This window comes from Mesoplodon mirus (genome assembly GCF_964341445.2).
Source record: "Mesoplodon mirus genome assembly, chromosome: 11".
In the NCBI taxonomy this organism is placed as follows: Eukaryota; Metazoa; Chordata; class Mammalia; order Artiodactyla; family Ziphiidae; genus Mesoplodon; species Mesoplodon mirus.
This window is the reverse complement of record NC_138987.1, coordinates 80,918,302-80,941,824: the sequence shown is the minus strand read 5'-3', so window position 1 is coordinate 80,941,824 and position 23,523 is coordinate 80,918,302. Positions and strand designations below refer to the sequence as shown.

General features: G+C 33.9%; 1 protein-coding gene across 2 annotated transcripts in view; it reads right to left on the bottom strand.

Moving 5' to 3' along the window:
- Positions 1–247: 247 nt before the first annotated feature.
- INTS13 (integrator complex subunit 13) overlaps positions 248–23,523 on the bottom strand; it is a gene marked incomplete at its 3' end in the record, with an annotated part of 33,148 nt that continues 9,872 nt past the window's right edge. Inside the window, exons 4-17 of one of the 2 annotated variants that reach the window (XM_082636485.1) lie at positions 23,197–23,399; positions 22,724–22,804; positions 21,179–21,269; positions 19,680–19,808; positions 18,084–18,168; positions 14,664–14,753; positions 14,366–14,455; positions 12,850–13,028; positions 11,574–11,744; positions 11,164–11,318; positions 10,637–10,867; positions 7,162–7,301; positions 1,397–1,532; positions 248–574 (exon numbers count right to left, since the gene is read on the bottom strand). In XM_082636485.1, coding sequence (XP_082492611.1) covers positions 535–574; positions 1,397–1,532; positions 7,162–7,301; positions 10,637–10,867; positions 11,164–11,318; positions 11,574–11,744; positions 12,850–13,028; positions 14,366–14,455; positions 14,664–14,753; positions 18,084–18,168; positions 19,680–19,808; positions 21,179–21,269; positions 22,724–22,804; positions 23,197–23,399 — 1,821 coding nt within the window. Of the gene's footprint in view, positions 575–1,332; positions 1,533–7,161; positions 7,302–10,636; positions 10,868–11,163; positions 11,319–11,573; positions 11,745–12,849; positions 13,029–14,365; positions 14,456–14,663; positions 14,754–18,083; positions 18,169–19,679; positions 19,809–21,178; positions 21,270–22,723; positions 22,805–23,196; positions 23,400–23,523 lie in introns of those variants that run through there. The other variant, XM_082636484.1, reaches the window with a different exon arrangement.

Here is a 23,523-nt window from a genome sequence, read left to right as displayed (position 1 = left end):
CCTGAAAACTCTGCTTTTAAGTAGGCAACACACACACAAAACAACTTAAATTAAAATAAACAAACAGAAAAACATTATTTTTTGGAAAAGCACTGCATATGCTGCAGGATCGTAGGCAATATTTTATATTAAATGTAAATCTCACCCAAATTCTGTTAGAATTTCTTAAAATTGTCAGCCATTATATGAATATTATCTTTTTCCTAAAGGAATACTCCGATATTTTGCATTTCAGATATTTTAAGAGTTTTATTTGGCAAAGAGAAGCCTAAGAATTTTTTAAAAAACATTTCCAGAGGGAACACCCTTTACCATAAAATAAATTTGTTTAATTTGGGAGGACAAATGTATATTTCTGACGTATGTGCCAATTTTACAATTAATACAAAAAAGATAAAGTTAGTTGAAATTTTTTAAAAATGTAAAAACCAGTCCAGGCAACATAACTATACAATCTTGCTGTAAAAGTTCTTATATCAAATTCCATCCAAAATATTTATGCAATATACTAAATTCAGTTGCTCAAGTCACTCTTCACTGCCGGCTGGCTTTTCCATTTTCTGTTGTCTCCATTCTGAAAAATAGGAGGAAAAAAATGAGTTGGTAAAATAAAACATTCATTAACTACCAATATTTTTTCTCCTTATCTAACTATTAAATGAAATTAAAATTTAATATAGTCATAGAAGAGAAGAATGTAAGCACTTTAGAAAGTGACTAAAGTTAGGGTTCCCCCTGGTTAAACTTCCTCATTTTGCAAATGAGTGAAAATTGAGGCAGGCCCAGAGAGATTACACGACTTCCCCAAGCTTTCATTTCCAAGGCCACTGGTTTTTTCCCACTATACTGCTCCAAGCAAAACTAAGGGAAAAAATCTCTTCCATTTTGACAAGGATTTATTTCCTTTTCCACTAAAGAAATACCTTTATCAATACATTTTTAAGAGAATTCCTTCCAAAAAAGATTAAAATAACCATTTAAGTTATTTTAGGTTTATTCTAATAAATCTTCAATTATTTTTAGATTTTAGATTTATTCAATTAAAATCAATATTCCTAATACTGTATTACTTACGAGGAAATATTTTCTCCCTGTTATTTTACACGAGAGTCAGTGCTGCATACTACGTTTTCTCTACAATTTTCCCCTCTATGATGTTTAATGAACATTCATGGTTACAGTCAATAATATCAGGTCTTTTACAAGTACCAAGAATCAAAGAAGGTAATTTTTTTTCTCTTCATAAGTAACATGTATGAGTCCATAATATTATAAGTAATAAAAGTTATTATAAGTAATAAAAAATTGCTGAACACAACAAACAAGCAGCGTTTATTTTTTTAAACTTACTATATGGCAATTAACAAAGCTAATTTCTACAATTATGAATACAAACCCATTTTCCTCTTTAAGATGTTGATATAACTCAGCTCTGTTATTAACAGAGTTCAAACGTCCAGCAAACTCCTGATGTTTTCTGGAATTGGCAGTATTGATTCTATTACTCCATAAGGATAATAAGGACACTGGTCCTGGTGTAATATTTGAAAGAGAACAAAGGTAGAATAATTCATTACTTCAAAATTTACAAACTTAACAAATTTATCCCTTAGTCTATTGTTCACTTTATATAATTTAAGCAATATCATCTTCCCTTTATTCTAAAATTTGTATGTGTTTAGGGGTCCCCAAGACCACCTACTAGAGGTTCAGTGATTTGCTGGAAGGACTCAAATGACTAAACATAAAGTTACAGTCACAGCTAGGAATCGTTACAACAGCACAGTAAGGACACATAGCCAAACCAGTGTGGGGAAAAGGCACAGTAGTCAAAGACTAGAGGAATCCATTTGCAGGCTTTCCATGCTCTCTCCCTCCCATGAGGGTTCACACAAGAGTGCATACTCCCTCCAGCAGCAAAAATGCAGCGATGTGTGTACAATATTTCTGCCAGAAAAGCACATTTAAGATTCCAGAGTTCAAGGTTTTTCTGGGGGCTGGTCACGTAGGCATTCCCTGCCTAACTACAACTACCAAAATTCCAGACTCCCAGAAGGAAAGCAGGTGTTCAGTTCAGATATAAGGCAAAATAACTTCATCATTTGGGGAATGTTTCAAAAGCCATATTCCCAGATGTCAGCCAAGGGCCAAACTTGAAAGCAGGCTTTTCTAATGATAATAGCCTCAGGCTTGCTATAGTTAACTATTTTCTGCACAATAGAAAAGGCAAAAAATATTCTCTAACATCATATACAAAAATAAACTCAAAATGGATTAAAGACCTAAATGTAAGACCATTAACCATAAAACTCCTAAAGGAAAACATAGGTAGAATACTCTGACATAAATCATAGCAATTATTTTTTTCTGATCTGTTTCCTAAAGCAAAAATAAACAAATGGAACCTAATTAAACTTAGAAGCTTTTGCACAGCAAAGGAAACCATCAACAAAACAAAAACACAAGCTACCAAATGGGATAAAATATTTGCAAATGATATGACTGATAAGGGGTTAACATCCAAAATATAAAAACAGCCCTTACAACTCAACATCAAAACAAACAAACAACTTGATTTAAAAATGGGCAAAAGACCCGAATAGGCATTTTTCCAAAGAGGAAATGCAGATGGCCAACAGGCACGTGAAAAGATGCTCAAATCAGTAATAATCAGGGAAATGAAAATCAAAACCACAGTGAGATATCACCTCACACCTGTGAGAATGGCTACTGTCAAAAAGAACACAGATAACAAACGCTGGCAAGGATATGCAGAAAAGGGAACCCTTGTGCACTGTTGGTGGGAATGTAAATTGGTGCATCCACTGTGGAAAACAGTATGGAGGTTTCTCAAAAAACTAAAAATAGAACTACCATATGACCCAGCAATTCCACTCCTGGGTATATATCCAAAAAAACCCAAAAACACTAATTCAAAAAGATACATGCACCCCAATGTTCATAGCAACATTATTTACAATTGTCAAAATATGGAAGCAACCTAAGTGTTCATCAACAGATGAGTAAAGATGTGGGGTGTGTGTGTGTGTGTGTGTGTGTATATGTATGTATACATCTATACACATACATACAATGGGAGACTACTCAGCCACAAAAAGGAATGAAATTTTGCCATATGCAACAACACAGATGAACTTGGAGGGTATTATGCTAAGTGAAAGAAGTCAGATGGAGAAAGACAAATACTGTATGATATCACTTATATGTGGAATCTCAAAAATACAACAAACTAGTGAATATAACAAAAAAGAAGCAGACTCACAGATATAGAAAACAAACTAGTAATTACCAGTGGGGAGAAGAAAGGGGGAAGGGCTATAAGTGGGAGGAGGGAAGGGGTGAGGGGGTTAAGAGGTATAAACTATTATGCATAAAATTAGCTATAAGGATATATTGTACAACACTGGGAATACAGCTAATATTTTATAATAACTATAAATGGAGGATAACATTTAAAAATTGTGAACCACTATACTGTACATCTGTAACATATAATATTGTACATCAACTATACTTTAATAAAAATAAATAAATAAATAGATAGATAAATAAAATTATAGCACTCCTAAAAGAAAACATAGAAATAAATCTTTGTGACTTTGGATTAGCAAAGATTTCTCATACATAACACCAAAAGCACATCATAAAAGAAAAAAATTTATATATTGAACTTCATCAAAATTAGAAACTTCTGCCCTGCAAAAGTCGCTCTCAGGAGAGGGACAATCCACAGACTTGGAGAAAACATTTGCAAATCACATATCCAACATAAGATTTGTACCCAGAATAAATTAAAAATTCTCAAAATTCAACAATAACACCCCCCCCCAAACAACCCAATTTAAAAATGAGCAAAATATCTGAATGGACCTTCATCAAAGAAGATACACAGCTGGCAAATAAGCAAATGAAATGACACTCGCCATCATTAGTCATGAGAGAAAATATAAATTAAAACCACAAGGAAATACTACTACATACTTATTAGGAGAGAAAAAAAAAATCGTGACAATACCAAGTGCTACCAAGGGTGCAGAACAACCAGAACTCTCACTAACTGCTGGTGGGAATGCACATGTACAGCCACTTGGAAAAATGAGGTGGCACTTTCTAATAAAGTCAGTCATATACAATGGAATAAAAAAAACCAATGATAAACACACAACACAGATGAATCACAAATGCATTATGTTCTATGAAATAAGCCAACCTCAAAAGGCAGCACACTCTATGATTTTATTTATATGACATTCTGAGAAAGGCACAATCATAGGGGGAAAAAGACACATCCATGGTTATGAGGGATTGGGGGTAGGGCAGTGTAAGACGAGCACAACTGTTCTATATCCGACTGTGGTAGTGGCTGTTACACAACTGTATACAAGGTCTAAACTCATAGACTGTGCACCAGAAAGAGTTTATATTACTGCATATAAATTTTCCATAATAACAAAATTAGAAACATTTTTTCTTACTATAAAACTAATACATATTCATTAGATAAAGTGTAGAAAAAAGCAAAACATAAAGAGGGGATAAATCACCGATAATACTACTGCTCTAACAACCATACATATTTTTTTTAATGCCAATCTATAGCAATAAAATTACATTTGGGTTTTTCTATTATTGCATTACACAAAGAGAGGTGAACAGATTTTCACCAAATCTATAGGGCATGTTTGGAATAGCCTAACCTTCCATGCAGACTACACAGCAAGCACAAAATTCACTTTGGAGAGCCCTAGGAAGTTATTTTCCAAAGCAGATGAAACTGAGGTACAACAAAAGACTCATATCAAATTGCTGATCAGAAGAGACATATGACTTAGGTTGTAAAATAGAATGAAAAAAGAAACAAACAAGTTGCAAGTACCAGTCTTGAATGGAAAGTTACAAGGGCAGGCAGTGATTTGCAATCAAGTTGCTTCTCCTATGGGCCACTCTATATAGTGTTTCTAGGGTGAAAAGCTTCAGGGATCTATTTAATTGAATTATAGCTGATATTTCATCTAAGTGACATGCTCTAGTGCATATGTGTATAAAAATTTCTTTTAAAATAAAGTGAACATCATGGTATATATGGCTGTGTAACCTGCATTTTAAATTTAACTTATTATACATTAATTCATTAATTTTTTCATTTAACAAATAATAATTGAACTTCTACTATAAACCAGGGACTGTAGTGGGTGGTAGTGAAAATTTACGAGAGTAAATTTGTCGGGTTTTTTTGCGGTACGCAGGTCTCTCACTGTTGTGGCCTCTCCCGTTGCGGAGCACAGGCTCTGGACGCACAGGCTCAGCGGCCATGGCTCACGGGCTCAGCCGCTCTGCGGCATGTGGGATCTTCCCGGACCGGGGCACGAACCTGTGTCCCCTGCCTTGGCAGGCGGACTCTCAACCACTGCGCCACCAGGGAAGCCCTACAACAGTAAATTTTTAAAAGCCCCTGCCTTTGAAATGTTTCAGCCGAATAGTAGAGGCAACATATCAATCAGCAATGTCAATGCAGTACTCTAAGTGCTACCATAGTGTTAATCATGGGATGCAATAGAAACACAGAGAAGTACCTGACTTAATTGTGAAAGGAGGTCCTCAGGGAAGTCTTTGCTGAAAAAGTAGTTACTTAAGTTAAAATCTGAATGACATACATTAGCAAGAGGAAAGAGTGGGTATTTGTGAAAATAGTTATTCTGGGGCTTTATAAATTCCACCCTACGGACACACCATCATTTAAGTCATTCTCTTGCTAATTCATGTTTCAGTTGCTTGCAACTTTTTGCTACTATAAATAATAATTTTTAGAGTTCTATTTTCCAAACAGTGTTGAAGCACTGTTTAGATTAAACCTAAATTAACCTCATCCTAATCAGCAGTGGCATGTGAGTAATAGAATAATTTACCAATAGACATTTATTTAAATCCCATTATTTTCCAGGTACCCTGGGCAAATGCCTGAAAGACAAATATGATAAGATCGCTCTTACCTCCAATTTCAAAGAAATCAGTGAACTGGACAATATTAACATGTATTACAATATATATTACAACAACAGTATATAAAAAAAACAAACAATCCGACCTTCTCCCTAGGATGAGCTGCCAATAACTGTAACTAGCTCTGAGGTCTTATGTAAAGGCACAGTGGTAAGAACTCAGTCCTTTGTCATACCATTTCCCATTTACCCTGAAAGAACTGAATTTAGTTTACCTTCAAGATAACTAAAGCCTCAAGTGATTTCAGGCACTCCCAAACCCAAATCCTATCTTTGACTGCTAGAATTCCTCAAGAGGAAATTCAGTTTTTCAGCCTATAACTAAGACATAAAAGGCATTACAATAAAAATATTGTTTGTAATACCTTTACTGAAACCCATTCATAAGACATTTTAATTTATCAGTAAATGGGGATATTACATCCTTCCCTAAGTTCAGTAACAGCTTAAAGAGTCTGTCCTCAATAGCCTAGCACTTAGTATAGTGTTAGGAACATACACAGATTCAAGGTTATGTAATTAAAATTTCTTAAACCACAGACTTTATAGTAAAAGTGTTTATCTTCCAAAGGCTTCATTAATAAAGCTATGACACTATGTTTCCTTTAAAGCTGACAAATGGGACTTCCCTGGTGGCACAGTGGTTAAAAATCCGCCTGCCAATGAAGGGGACAGGGGTTCGAGCCCTGGTCTGGGAAGATCCCACATGCCGCGGAGCAACTAAGCCCATGTGCCACAACTACTGAGCCTGCGCTCTAAAGCCCGGGAGCAACAACTACTGAGCCTGTGTGCCACAACTGCTGAGGTCCACGCACCTAGGGCCCATGCTCCGCAACAAGAGAAGCCACCGCAATGGGAAGCCTGCGCACTTCAACGAAGGGTGGCCCCCGCTCACTGCAACTAGAGAAAGCCCATGCACAGCAATGAAGACCCAACGCAGCCAAAAATAAACTAAAATTAAAAAAAAAAGTTGACAAATATATTTACTGCCTATATTTTCCAAGGCTGTGAACAAAGGGTCTCCTAAACAACATGAGGAGCAGTGAGTAGCTCTTCCTCACACACAACATAAAAGGACACTGTACAACAGAACTAAACTGGAAAACTTTTTACAAACATAGTTACCGCAGTTCTACCTTACCTTTTGATTTTTCTACTGGTGGAGTTTCATCCATCTCAACAAGAGGCTTTTTATTTGGAGGTTCTGGGGAATCAGGTGAATCTTTGATAATCTCAGCTTCAGCCAACTCTTCTTTTCCACGTTCTAAGATTCCTTTTAATCTTTCAGAGGGACAAATAATAAAAACTTAAAAGTTTAAATTCTCAGAAATCTGAATGGTTCAATAATTTAACTAGACTTTACATACCAATCAATAAAAGATACCTGGCTCTCACAACATAAGCCTAGGAACAAATCAGAAGCTATACCTCAAATTAAAATCAGGTAAGAGAACTTAACGAATTTAAACACAAGTTTCCCTTTTCCTCCTTATAATGCAGTAATTCAGTAACATAGTCAGCTGTAAAATGGGGCTAAAATTATAAAAGAAAATGAAGAAGAATTTATAAAGGTGAAATTTTAAAGGTCAGAAATAATGTGATCTCTGTTGCAACAAAAAGAATAAAATACCTAGGAATAAACCTACCTACGGAGACAAAAGACCTGTATGCAGAAAATGTAAGACACTGATGAAAGAAATTAAAGATGATACAAACAGATGGAGAGATATACCATGTTCTTGGATTGGAAGAATCAATATTGTGAAAATGACTATACTACCCAAAGCAATCTATAGATTCAATACAATCCCTATCAAATTACCAATGGCATTTTTACAGAACTAGAACAAAAAAATCTTAAAATTTGTATGGAGACACAAAAGACCCTGGATAGTCAAAGCAGTATTGATGGAAAAAAAACAGATCTGGAGGAATCAGACTCCCTGACTTCAGACTATAACAAAGCTACAGTAATCAAGACAATAAGGTACTGGCACAAAAACAGAAATATAGATCATTGGAACAGGATAGAAAGCCCATAGATAAACCCACGCACCTATGGTCAACTAATCTATGACAAAGGAGGCAAGGATATACAATGGAGAAAAGACAGTCTCTTCAATAAGTGGTGCTGGGAAAACTGGACAGCTAATGTAAAAGAATGAAATTAGAACACTCCCTAACACTGTACACAAAAATAAACTCAAAATGGATTAGAAACCTAAATGTAAGACCGGACAGTATAAAACTCTCAAAGGAAAACATAGGAAGAACACTCTTTGCCATAAATCACAGCAATCTTTTTTGATCCACCTCCTAGAGTAATGGAAATAAAAACAAAAATAAACAAATGGGACCTAATGAAACTTAAAAGCTTTTGCAAAGCAAAGGAAACTACAAACAAGACAAAAAGACAACCCTCAGAACGGGAGAAAATGTTTGCAAATGAATCAACGAACAAAGGATTAATCTCCGAAATATATAAACAGCTCATGCAGCTCAATATTAAAAAAACAAACAACCCAATCCAAAAATGGGCAGAAGGCCTAAATAGACATTTCTCCAAAGAAGATATACAGATGGCCAAGAGGCACATGAAAAGCTGCTCAACATCACCAATTATTAGAGAAATGCAAATCAAAACCACAATGAGGTATCACCTAACACCAGTTAGAATGGGCATCATCAGAAAATCTACAAACAACAAATGCTGGAGAGGGTGTGGAGATAAGGGAACCCTCTTGCACTGTTGGTGGGAATGTAAATTGATACAGCCACTGTGGAGAACAGTATGGAGGTTCCTTAAAAAACTAAAAATAGAACTACCATACGACCCAGAAATCCCACTACTGGGCATATATCCAGAGAAAACCATAATTCAAAAAGACACATGCACCCCAATGTTCATTAGAGCACTATTTACAATAGCCAGGTCATGGAAGCAACCTAAGTGCCCAATGACAGAGGAATGGATAAAGATGTGGTACATATATACAATGGAACATTACTCAGCCATAAAAGGAACGAAACTGGGTCATTTGTAGAGATGTGGATGGATCTAGAGACTTTCATACAGAGTGAAGTAAGTCAGAAAGAGAAAAACAAGTATCGTATATTAATGCATATATGTGGAACCTAGAAAAATGGTACAGATGAACCAGTTTGCAGGGCAGAAATTGAAACACTGATGCTGAGAACAAATGTATGGACACCAAGTGGGAAAGTGGCAGGGGGGTGTTGGTGATGTGATGAATTGGGAGATTGGGATTGACATATATACACTAATACGTATAAAATAGGTAACTAATAAGAACCTGCTGTATAAAAAATAAAATAAAATTTAAAAAAAACCAAATAATGTGATCTTTGGAAGATACTTCACAATTTTAATTTCTGAAGATATAGACAAAATACTATTTCAAATTACAAATAAGATTAAGAAATCTACTAGCATTTGTTCCCTGGTTTATGTATGTGGAAATGTACTTATGTTCCTTAAGGTAGGAACTTAACTCCAAGCTTATTTTGAATTTCATATACTTGAAGATCAGTGGGATCTGAATGAGAATATTCTTTCCCCCCTCTTCTTAAAGCAAGACAATTCTGTTTCAGAAACTCAGCAGCACTAAGGCAGAAGTGAACCTCTAGGCCAAATGGAATAAAAGTGTCCTACTTATTTATGAATGAAATAATACACTTTCCAGAATTAGCTTCAAAATATTCAGGTGGGGGAGGTGGAGGGTGGTAGTGGTGAGGGGAATGGATGTGAATATATATGAAATGAGATCTGCCATGAATTGATTAACTTTTAAAAGTAGATAATAGGTAACTCTTTATTCTACTCTTGGATTAAGTTTCAAATTTTCCATAGTAAGTTCTGTTTTTAAGGACTGACTACATTGCCATTGTAATAGTTACCTGGTTCTCTGCCTCATTTCTGGCAAGGAGGTAGAAGATAGAGCCAACTACTGATAATATGTCATGATATTTTTATTTATAGACCTTTATTACTTTTTATGTTTTTTTCCAAATTTAACCCTGACATCACTATATAAATCATGAACTGAGGAAAAGAGTGTACTATTGAGGAAGGTTTTCAGAATAGGACTATGATCTTTCATGCTTTCAAGGGTTTCCTATACCTATTTTTATAATAGCATCTTCCACACTTTGCTGTAAATCGCTCATTTACTTGCCTACCTCTACACAACACTGTACATTCTTCCAGGGCAGGGATCGTATGCCAAATGACCGGCACATCATGGGCTTTTAATAAGTATTCATTGAATAAAGAAATAAAACTATGCCTTTGATGTTCATAACACATAAAAACAACTACTGATACCAAAAATCATGTATTATGACTTTCAGAAGTTAATTAGGAAAAAAATTAAACACTATCTTTGCCCCAATAGTAAAAAAAAAAATCATACCTCTTTAAGCCCAAGAAAGACCTTCCAGACTTGAAGAATGATAAAATAATAGTTATAAAATACAATAAACACATATTAAATGAAGTACTAATAAATAAGGTCTGAATGTTCAAATGCGGTACATGTAGAATGGGATATGCCAAAAGGCACCATAGTGCTATGTTAATTTAATTAAGAAATCACCTCTCTGAATCTTGCCAAGATTTCTCCTGTTCATAATCTTTCACTGCTTTCTCTGACTTGTCCTCTTTGTCCTCCCTTTTTCTTCCTCGTTTCTTTCGTTCTTCTTCTTCTGGGGGTTTGCTCCTACATGCCATTAGACATTCCAAGACTCTTTGATGTTTCTCCGAATTGTTGATATGGGCTCTGACAAGCGTTTCTAACTCATTCCACATGATACGGTACTGTTCATCTCTAAAGTAAAGATTTAAAATAATGTTCTTACAAAATACTCTTTAAATAATACCCGTGTCACTTGTTACTGATAAAGTTAAAAGAAATAATTAAACATGGGTTTCCTTTCTCTTCCAACGGTGCAATTCTAAGTGATAATGTATCTAATTCTGCTATTTTATGTCATTTCATCTTAATCATATGTATGTGTATATACACACCCCCAAACATATAATTTACATATGGAAAAGTTAGCTCAAAAAAACAGTAAGTATCAAGAAAATGTGATATACGAGAAAGAAAGAAAAAAACCCTACCTTTTAGGGCCTTTTCCTCTTGTACCAACTGTGGAAATAGGTAGAGGATCATTTTTTCTTTCCATATCGACTAAGTTGTATATTGTTTTTTGACAGTTTAACACATCTTCTTCTGTCAAAGATTCTTTCACAATAACACTGGCTAATGGAACTACCTGTTAGATTTAAAAAAAAAAAAAGAAAGAAAAAGAAAATCTGTCATGAAAAATAAGTATCGAAGCATCTAAACAGTACTTGAATTGATTTTAAACCTCACCATGGAGAGCTAATCTATAACCATCACTTCCATTTTCTATTACTAATTCTTTAACTGTAGCAAACTCTTATATTTCATTCTTTGCTTGATAAATGTTATTTGTAAACAATATATAACTAATCTAGAAGAAAAACTGAAACTATTTAACACTTACCGCTTGCATGTTAAAGATGGTGGTCTGTGAAATAATCATAGGCCAGTAACGGGTGTGTTTTTCTAACTGATCTTTTGCTCGTTCCAAAGGAATCTCAAGACTTCCATCGATTTTATATCTGGGGTCTAGAAAAGGAGTTAATCTGTTTTCCCTCATAAATTCACCAAAATCCTAATGATAACCAAATAAGATAAAATTAGAAACTATTTTCTAATGTTTCAGTACGGATTACATGTAACAGTCTGTTCCCCTGAGGTCTTCTGTCCTGTGATATGCAACAAAGCATTTTCTCTAACAGCCCGCCCTCCACACACTAATTTCTTCCTTTCTTTTTGAACATGAAACCTATCAGCCTTTATTCAACGGAGATGAAGAAAGCTTCAAACATTAAAACATTCATGGTTCTTTCCACTTTTAAAAAACACTCATTTTTCTTCACTTCTATAATTTAACTCTTTTCTATTATATGCAGATAAAGGAATAAGTTCATCACATTAGAATACCATTTTGCTTAAAAATTACCTTAATACAACATCAAAATGTTAACAGTGGTTATCTTTGAATGATGGAATTACAGGTAATTGATAGTCTTTGTTTTTGCTTTTTTATAAAAAGAATCTACATTTTCTAAATTTTCTACAATGAATACTTACTAGCTTTCTCCTTATTTAAAAAATTATGTAAAAATAAAAATGAAAGCCTAATCAAAAACAATTACAGTACAAAACACTTTGTGGTTTACAAAGTATATTCATATACATCATTCACATTTAATTTTTAAAACCACCTTAAAAAGTAGACAGCCATGAAATATCAAAGAGGGGTGGAAGAGTGAAAAATTCAAATCTGAACAATTCAATTTCTACCAAAAATAGATAAAATTTCCTTGTATGCACCTCTCAATAATATAAAAATTTATAGTGTAATTTCAAAGTAGCAGAATCCAAACTTTCAAATGTTTATGCTTGGCACTTAAGTTACTGGAAATAAAATTCCACCTAAAATATTAGTTCGAATCAACTTCCATTCTCTCCTATAATTCCAGTGTGTGTCAATGCTATTCAGATACTTCTCAGCATACACTGAGTATGTAAGGAAGACAACATAGTGATAAACGGCTCTTTTGAGCAAGTACTGCAGGAAATTCACCTAATTAAAACAATAATAAAAAACCAACGTCTCTAAACTTCTTTTTGCCACAGATCTTAGCATATAATAGGTACTCTATGTACTTGCTGAATGACAGACTCAAAATTTATAGATATTAGAGTCTTACTGTAATCCGGTAGTCTGTAACTCTTCCTCCACATCCTTCACTAATTGAAGGCGGATCTTCTAGAATGGATCGAGAACTGCTAAGGACGTGCAAAAAAATCTCTCCTCCATGGCTACTAAGCATATGACTAATGACTTTGGAACCTGACTTTCGTGGTTGTTCCAATAAAACAGAACGACCTGTCAAAAACAAGATTACTCTATCAGTAATGAAATCCCAAGGGCTCTTAGTTCTTCCCTTAAGATTTATGTCTAGATTTTTCATTTTATTTATTGCTCTTCATATTTTAACCAGCATTGCTAATTGAGTGTATCTGCATATCAAGTCCTAAAAATCTGAATTCTAGCCTTAGCTTTCTCTTTGCTTCTCCAAGCTTACATAGTTACACAGTTTTCCAAAGTAAGTACAGTGTTTGGTTATATTATTCATTCAATTACAAGTTCATACAAAATTTTTCTCCTGGACATCAAGAAGAAAAGTGGGACAACTCTTATATAACCCTTAGGTTATCAAAGCTACAAACCATTTGGGGGAGAAAGCAAGTCTCAATTCACTTCTACCATACCTCCTTATTGGCACTGTTATTTTAACTACTTGCTACTTTACATGACCAAATGTTATTTAATCTGAACATTACATAATCTGATAATCAAACTGTGCTTAATATAACAATGAAATTAACCTTATGCTAAAGGCAGAGTAACTCTTTACAACTGTGGTTCCAAAACCTAGTTATTATAAGAATCATCAGAGGAGCCATCAGAATTTAGATTTAGCAAATGGAATTCAATAATTTTTAAAAAAATTTTTTACACAAGGAAACATCAGATTTAAAGTCATACCTGTAAGAATAATATGGTATATTACTGAAAATAAGATGTTTATTTATAATAAAGATATAGTGTTGGGCCTCCCTGGTGGCGCAGTGGTTGAGAGTCCGCCTGCCGATGCAGGGGATACGGGTTCGTGCCCCGGTCTGGGAGGATCCCATATGCCGCGGAGCGGCTGGGCCCGTGAGCCATGGCCGCTGGGCCTGCGCATCCGGAGCCTGTGCTCCGCAACGGGAGAGGCCGCAACAGTGAGAGGCCCGCATACCGCAAAAAGAAAAAAAAAAAAAAAAAAAAAGGATATAGTGTTTAAAGAGAAATAATTCCATATATATTTTGCAATTTAAAATTCAATAGGCCAAGATAAACAAGTCTATATTATTTTATCTTCCAAAAAAAATCAACTTAGACTCTAAATGTCAAATTTTTAAAATAAAAATTCTAAAAAATATATTAAGTAAATTTACTTAGATACAATAGTCTGAAAGACAAAGTCAACTTATGTTTAAACATTAGTAAAACTGTTAAAGGGTATTTACCATTATATAAATTTAAAACAGCTTTGGGAAATAAAATGGTTAGACTATATTGAAGAAAACAGCTTTTCGAGAATTCACATTTTCACATATTCTCACTAATGATTTCACTTGTCATAATCTCAGTCAAAACAATTAAATGATGAAAGTTACCATTTAGAAGAAAATTAGTAAGGCAGGAGGAAGGTCTACTATTTACATCTACGGGTGAAATTCGATAAGCGCCAGTGCAATAGTGTAATTCTGAAACAGAAGAAAACACTCATTTGAAAGAATATAAAGAAATATTTCCACAATTAAAAGAGGGAAAACAAGCAAAAACAAAAGCTTGTTCCTTGATCCTCTAAAACAATGAAAAACAAAAATTCAAAAAGAAACAAATAGTCACTACACAATACTTAAAGAATCTTTTGATTATTCTTTTCTCTTTCAATTATTTTTAAATACCTACCAATGTTATTTGTCCTTGGTGTGCACCACTTTAATGTTATTGTTTCTTTAAATGAGCCTTCTCTACTGCTTCCACTTAAGTGGTTATCACCTTTAAAAATAAGTTAGAGAAATAATAACATTACTAAATAATCACAAACTTCAAATGTTTGACAAGATTTCCAAGAGTTTAAGGTCTATAAGAGAAAATACCTCTGGGAGCACATCTTTTTTTAGCAAGTCTCCTAGAAAAATACCAAATTGAATTTGGATATGAGTTATTATTAAAATAAGTACTTTGTTTTCCTCCAAATTTCTCATTAATTAATTTAATCATTTCAGTCACTACACTAAAAATCAACAGCAAATTTTTTAAAATTTTAAGAATCTACAACTGCTACCCTCTGACACCATTAAATGATAAAATAACATGGTTATGTAGAAAGCTTCAGGAATCTAAAATGTACAACTCGTTGTACTGAATCCCAATAAATTTATTAGAAGAAATATAAAATGAGGAATCTATAAGGTAAATATATAAGAAGATGTAACAGTGAGCACTTTTTGCCTTAATGGAGTTCAGAGTAAACAGATGTTAAAATAATAATGAACACTGAAGTCTTAAACCCCTCAAGGTCATCCAAGAGGGTTGGAATCAACTTCTTCCAAACTCATGTTAACGTTGATATTTTGACCTCTTCCCATAAAAAACAAATGTTCTTAACAGTATCCAGAATGGTGAATCCTTTCCAGAAGGTTTTCAACTTTCTTTGCCAAGATCCATCAGAGGAATCACTACCTATGGCAGTTACAGCTTTATGAAATCTATTTCTTAAATAGTAAGACCTGAAAGTCAAAATTACTCCTTGATCCATGTGCTGTGGAAAGGATGTTGTGTTAGCAGGCAAGAAAACAACATTAATCTCATTGTATGTCTCCATCAGAGCTCTTGAGTGACCAGGTGTACTGTCAATGAGCAGTAATATTTTGAAAGAAACCTTTTTTTCTGAGCAGTAGGCTAAATCGTAGGCTTAAAATAATCAGTAAACCATGTTGTCAACAGATGTGCTGTTATCCAGGCTTTGTTGTTGTACTGATAGAGCACAGGTGGAGTAGATTTAGTGTAATTCTTAAGGGTCCTAGGAATTTCAGAAGGGTAAATAAGCTTTGGCTTCAACTTAAAGTTACCAGCTGCATTAGCCCCTAATAAGAGTGTCACCCTGTCCTTTGAAGCTTTGAAGTCAGGCACTGACTTCTCCTCTCTAGCCATCAAAGTCCTAGATGACATCTTCTTCCAATAGAAGGCTGTTTCATCCACACTGAAAATCTGTTTAGTGCAGCCACCTTCATGAATTATCTGACCTAGATCTTCTGGATAACTTGCTGCAGCTTCTATATCAGCACTTGCTGCTTCACCTTGCACTTGTATGTTATGGAGACAGTTTCTTTCCTTAAACATCATGAACCATCCTCTGCTGGCTTCAAACTTTTATTCTGTACCTTCCTCACCTCTTTCAGCCTTCAGAGAATTGAAGAGAGTTAGGGCTTTGCTGTGGACGAGGCTTTGGCTTGAGAGAATGTTGTGGCTGGTTTGATCTTCTACCCAGACCACTATAACTTCCTCTATATCAGCAATAAGGCTGTTTCACTTTCTTATCATTTGTGTGTTCACTGAAGTAGCACTTTTAATTTCCTTCAAGAATTTTTCCTTTGCATTCACAACTTGGCTAACTGTTTGGTGCAAGAGGCCTCGCTTTCAGTCTATCCTGGCTTTTCGACATGCCATCCTCACTAAGCTTAATCATTTCTAACTTTTGATTTAAAGTGAGAGACGTTTCACAGCAAAGGAAACCGTAAACAAAACGAAAAGACAACCAACAGAATGGGAGAAAATATTTGCAAATAATGCGACCCAACAAGGGATTAGTCTCCAAAATTTACAAACAGCTCATGCAGCTCAGTATCAAAAAAAACAACAACCCAATCAAAAAATGGGCAGAAGACCTAGAGATATTTCTCCAAAGAAGACATAGCTTCAGCTGGCCAACAGGCATATGAAAAGATGCTCAACATCACTAATTACTAGAGAAATGCAAATCAAAACTGCAATGAGATATCACCTCACACTGGTCAGAATGGCCATCATCAAAAAAACTTGCAAACAATAAATGCTGGAGAGGGTGTGGAGAAAAGGGAACCCTCTTGCACTGTTGGTAGAAACGTAAATTGATACAGCCACTATGGAGAACAGTATGGAGGTTCCTTAAAGAACTAAAAATAGAACTACCATACGACCCAGCAATGCCCACCATATTGGGCATATACCCTGAGAAAACCATAATTCAAAAAGAGTCATGTACCAAAATGTTCATTGCAGCTCTAATTATAATAGCCAGGACATGGAAGCAACCTAAATGTCCAGTGACAGAAGAATGGATAAAGAAGATGTGGTACATATATACCATGGAATATTACTCAGCCATTAAAAAGAATGAAATAATGCCATTTGCAGCAACATGGATGGACCTGGAGATTACCATACTAAGTGAAGTGAGACAGAGAAAAATGAATATCATATGATATCACTTATATGTGGAATCTAAAAAAATGATACGAATGAACTTATTTACAAAGCAGAAACAGACTCAAGACTTAGAGAATGAACTTATGGTTATCAGGGGGGAAGGGAGAGGGGGAGGGATAGATTGGGAGTTTGGGATTGACATGTACACACTGCTATATTTAAAATAAAATGCCTTTCCATGAAAAAAAATACAGTGAGAGATGTGCAACTCTTCCTTTCTTAGAGGCCACTGTAGAGTTATTAACTGGACTAATTTCAATATTGTTGTGTCTCAGGGAATAGGGAGGCCCAAGGAGAGGGAAAGAGATGGGGAATAGGCAGTCAGTGGAGCAGTGAGAACACACACAACATTTATGGAATAAGTTCTCTGTCTTATATGGGTACAGTTTGTGGCACCCCAAAACAATTTACAAGAGCAACATCAAAGATCATCGATCACAGATCACCATAACAAAAATAATGACGAAAAAGTCTGACATACTGCGAGAATTACCAAAATGTGACACAGAGACATGAAGTGAGCAAATGCTACTGAAAAAATTTCGCCAAAGATTTGCTCAACCCAGGTTGCCACAAACATTCAATTTGTAAAAAAAGGCAATATCCGTGAAGCACAATAAAGCAAAGCATGATAAAATGAGGTATGTCTGTATTTGTTCCATTAGCCTAGTCTTTCCCAAAGTAAATTCAATAGAACACTAGTTCCATGGCCATTAATGGGTGATATTGACAGGTAAGTTTGGAACGGGATGAACTAAAGTCAATCAGGTTTATTTACTCAAGAACTTCTCAAAGCTGTTAATATGCTTTCATATGTTAGATCTTACAAAATAGTATTTTCCAACGTCTCTTACTTACCACTTTTCAGAAAATCTACATGTGCATCTTTGTGATGAAGTAGCTCCACATCGTAATTGGCAGATGTGTTAGCATGTTGTTCTTCCTTAAAGCAAAATTTAAAATAACTTGGTTTTGTTTTTAAAACAATGAAGTAATTATTCATTTTGCTTAAAGTGAGATCAAATATACCCAACAATAATTAGCTATAATAAGGGGACAGTTTGCTCAGTAATTAATCTATTTAAAGATGCAATAATTTTCCACAGCAATGTAAACGATATTAAAAAACTACTGGCTACATATCAGTAATAAAGTAGTGATTTTTCTTATGTTATGTCAGAATTAACATAGATGGTTCATCTAGAAATTTTAGAAATTTTTTTACTCTGAATGCATTGTCCTGCCAATACTTTTTATACACAAATACGATGTAATTGAAATAGTTTACTCAATGTAAAATAGTTGATTGAAGGAGGAAATAGCATCTTTAAATACCTATAGTACATTAGCAAGCACCAATTATATAAAATAGCAAATACAGACTAATAAACAAGTTTAGTAACTTGTCCTCACTAAACAGTAAATAGAAACTTCAACATTATCTATTTACAAGAAAAAGACAAAGACTGAGGAGCCACACCAGTAGCACACAACTATGGTCAAATTTAAAAAGCAAGGTATCTGTCACCCTCAGAGTATTTTTCTTATAACTCATGAAATTATATTAAAATACATCTATCATGCTAGTTTAGTTGTTCACTGCTGCCTCACCTAAACTGTTCTATTGGTTAAGGCTATAATTTCTATTAAAGAGCCAGCCAGTGGTATAAGGAGGAAATTAATAATGAAAAGATTACATTTCTCATGCAATTTAGTTTTCATCATGTGGTGGCCAAAAAAATGAAACTGGGCTTATGAGAAAGCTAATTTAAATTTTTAGATATACTGGCTACTTTATATTTGTAAATATAATCAATACAATTAAATGTAACTCCCCTCAGTAAAAATTCATTTGAAGCTTTCTATGGCCCAGGCATTGTGCTGATCTTAGGCAACTAAATAACATAATGAAAATGACAAGACAGTAACAGATTCCTAAGAAAATCCATTAGTAAAATCATAAGACTCATCTGTTTTTCAGCTAGAATCATAAACTTGTTTAAAACTATAAACTATTTTTCCCTAGTTAGACCTATTAGTTACAAACACCTTTATACTGGGTAGGCAAGAACAAAAATATAAGAAAGAAAAGATCTACTAGAACACACAAAGTGAGTAAAATCTAATAACAACTGTCGGGAAAAGAATCACAGAAAAAGTAATCACTTCAGATAGAAATTATATTTTGATGAAAGTAATGAGAACAAAATTAAAAACAAAAAAGCTGATAGAGAATGTTCTTATTAGGAAAAAAAATACAGCACTTTGTTCTGTGATCCTTTCTTGTTGCTTTTCATTATTTACTAACCTGGTCAAAGACACTGAATGTGTGCTAGCAAAACAGAAAATATGATATGGGAAGAAAAAGTTAAGGTTCATTAAAATAAATAATACATATAAATATTTAAAAAGCAAAGCAGAGCTTTCAAAATAGCAACAAAAAGAACTGCCTACCTTCATTGGAATATTTGTAATAGTAGTTGAAGCCAAGTCGAAATGCTGCTGTACTAAAATATTTAATTTGGTAGCAAGATGCCGTCCTGCACGAACACTATGAACTTCACTGGTTAAAACAGGGGACAACTATAGAAAGGTATGAAAAAAAAAAAACCCACAAAACTTTAATACATTTTAACTTAGTGCTAAATATTTTACTTCAACCCATGAAAATTAAGTACTTTTACTTGTGAGAATTTAGGGGGGAAAAGGTCCATAAATTAACCATAATCATTATTTTAGTAATATATTTTTATACATTCATTCATTCAACAGATAGGTATTAAAGAGAACTTACTGTATAAATTGCCAGAAACTGTGTGAGCTACTGGAGGATATAGCAGTGAACAGCCAAAATCCCTGTCCTCATGAAACTTAGCGTAGAATAGTCTTTGATTTAAATATATATTTTAATTTATCATTTTTACTTCTATTTATCTATATGCAAAATTGATTTGAAGTGCCCCACAGAAATACTGTAGAAAAAGTAATTAATTTTGTGGAGAGGACAAACCTCTGCAGATACTACTACTTATTACAAAGAATGAAAATCACTACAATCATCATATTTTGTCACCAAGAAATGTATAAGGCAGCCAAAAGTTACTTATAACAAGGTAACAAAATTTTACTCATTCCAGGGTAATAGTATTTATTGTAAGTAAATTACTTACTTATCTCAAAGTAAAGCCAATATAATGTCATGTTACCAAGAGTCAGAAAAAAGTTAACAAAAACTGGGCTCACACTGGAAACCACATAAAACACAATGATAGAGATAATGACCTAAAACAAAATCAGCTATAAAAAAAATCATTATCTAAGTTAATACTTCATGTTTATATTAAGTAATGCTAACTAAAAAACAAAAATAAGAACATACACATTTAATATAGTTATACAAACACACATATCTGTATTTCTAAACACAGACCGCCAATGGAGAATATTATGTGACGTGAATCCATTTAACAATCAACAGACTCATCTCTTCCTTTAAAATTGTTCAAATTTATTTGAAAAGTAAAACCAAGGTTGGAAATTAGTCTTTTACCCCTCTGGATAGGTAAAGTTAATTTCTTTGTTATAGGAGTGTATTTTGATTAAAGAGTGTATTGTTTTCCTAATGAGGAGAAAAACAGTTCTACAGAGTAAGAAGTCATTAAAGCAATTGAAATCCATTACAGTAACTGAAATTTGAGGAACAATACAAATTGTGTATGGTTTGAGAACGCAGTTATTTAAAATAAACATCAACAGGCAAACATAACAAAATACTTTCAAAATCTACAATTAAAGAACTAATCTAGGTACTTTGCCATACAGGTTGCTTTCAAAACTCTAAATATTTTTGTATCAGAAAATGGTGGCAACCTGATCATTCTTATGCTAAACCTTCTCAGCATTTATTATTAATAATTAACAATGATCTCTTCTTCCATTACTTCTGCACTTACCTCTTTTTTAGGACGATCAGATACAAGGCTGTCTTCACCAACTGGGTAGGTATGGATCAAGACTAGCTCACACTTCTGAATCTGCATGAGACTTAAAGACAAACTTTTCACTTAGAATATAAGACTACATACTATGTAAAGAATTCAGGCAGGTAAACTATAAAAAAGGTTTATATACTAAAACAGTGTGTCTCTATAATCAGATACTACCATTAACATAAAAGCTAAATATTCAGAAAGACTGCATAACTGCTGTACTTGTATGAACATTTAATGAATAATTTATATGAGTTTAATTCAAATGCAAAAATGATCATTTTGTGTATTCGAAGGATAAAATAAAGGGAAAATTCTTATACTCTGGTATAATTTTCAATAGATAGCTGCCACAGAGAAAATGAATATATTGTGTATTAATTCCCCTTTTACTAGTGTTTTTCAAGAACAAATTATATTACCTATAATCAGTTATTTCCAAGAATACAGAATTTGTAATACTAAAAAGTTACCCCCAACTTTTTATTTTATTTATTTTTGCCCCCTCCATTTTATTTCTTTTTTTAAATTGAGGTACAGCTGATGTACAATAATAAAAGTTTCAGATATATGACAGCGGTTCACAATTTTTAAAGGTTATACTCCATTTATAGTTACTAAAAAATACTGGCTATATTCCCCATGTTGTACAATATATCCTTATAGCTTATTTATTTTATACATAGTAGTTTTAATTCCTACCCCTATCTTGCCCCTCTCCCCTTCCCTCTCTCCACTGGTAACTACTAGTTTGTTCTCTATATCTGTGAGCCAACTTTTTATTTTAAAATTTCCAAACCTACAGAAAAATTGAAAGAAAAGTACTATTCAATGAACACCCATATATCCTTAACATAGATTAGCTAATTAGCTGTTAGCTACACTTGTTTTCACTATAAATGCCTAAATAGATGTACATTCTTTTATTTTTTTACTAAGTCATTTGGGAGTAAGTTGCAGAGGAAATGATATTTCTTTCCTAAATACCTCAGCATGCTTCCTTCTCCTAGTGAGAATAATCCTACTCGTTGACAATAATAACAGTACTCCACCTAGAAAATTAATAGTAGCTCGATCTAATATAGACTCCTCGCAGCAATTGTCCCAAACATATCTTTAGTGGCTTTTTTCTTTTTAAAAAATTCAGACAATATAATTAATTATGTTTTGATTTGGTACATACTGAATAATGCCACCAATGATTTGCTCATTTTATAGATTTGTAATACAGAGTATGAGAACAAGTCATCAAAAAAATATGCATTATAAATTCATGTATTATTTTATCCTTCTGCTCACCTTTCCGGTGAGCAAAAAGTAAAATTTTAAACTTAAAGGGAAAATGGGACAAGAAGTTTCTGATCGAACATACGTTTTTGACTAATTTGTAGAGCCAGCAGAGAATTCAAGGGAATGGTACCAATTACCAGTAAAATTATTGGAATAATTATAATGAAATAAATATGACTATAACATGGAATATTTATTCCATTTATGGATTATACTCACTGATCTGAATTTGCAGCAAGCTTGTTATGTTCATGAATTGTTTCCTGGACACAGTCCTCAAGCATTCGCACATGACTATCACTATGGCATAAAAAAGATAAACCAACTTAAGTAAATAAATAGTAAGAGAAAGAATTAAACACACTATTCAGCTGTAGTATCTTGTTATAGGCACTTAAAATTACTTCAGTAAGGACTGTCTGTAGTGTGCTCATTCACAATACCAACCAACCAATTGAATGAAAAACTAGTGAGGAAAAAAAGTCAAATCGACCTACGTGATAACAATCTAAACAGCTTTCAATGAGATGAATTGGATATTTTAGAACTGGATAAACACAGTTTCGACATTAGAAAGGCCACATGTGATATCCTTAAATGCTAACATGTTGCCCCTGCTTTTTTTTTAATAAAAACTACAATAGGATATTAAAATTTCCTCAGTGAAAGAATTACTGTGATTAATGTCTCACCTTTTTGCATTAGTAATGCAAATTATTCGTCCTCTATTTCCAACACGTTCTGCATTCTCCATTAGTAGAGTACGAGCCTCATGTTGGTATTCGGTAATTTTACAGAGGGTTTCCACTGCTGCAACAAGACCATGCAGAATACTGCAGCATTCTGGATCTGCCCGTGGATTAGGAGGCCCAACAGCAGCTAATGCTGCCATCAGCTAAGGTAAAACAACATGTTGACAAGAATAAGCACAAGTCAGACAAAGGCATCACAAGAAAATGAAACTACAGACCAATTTATCTTATAAATATGGATACAAATATCCTCAACGAAGTACTAGC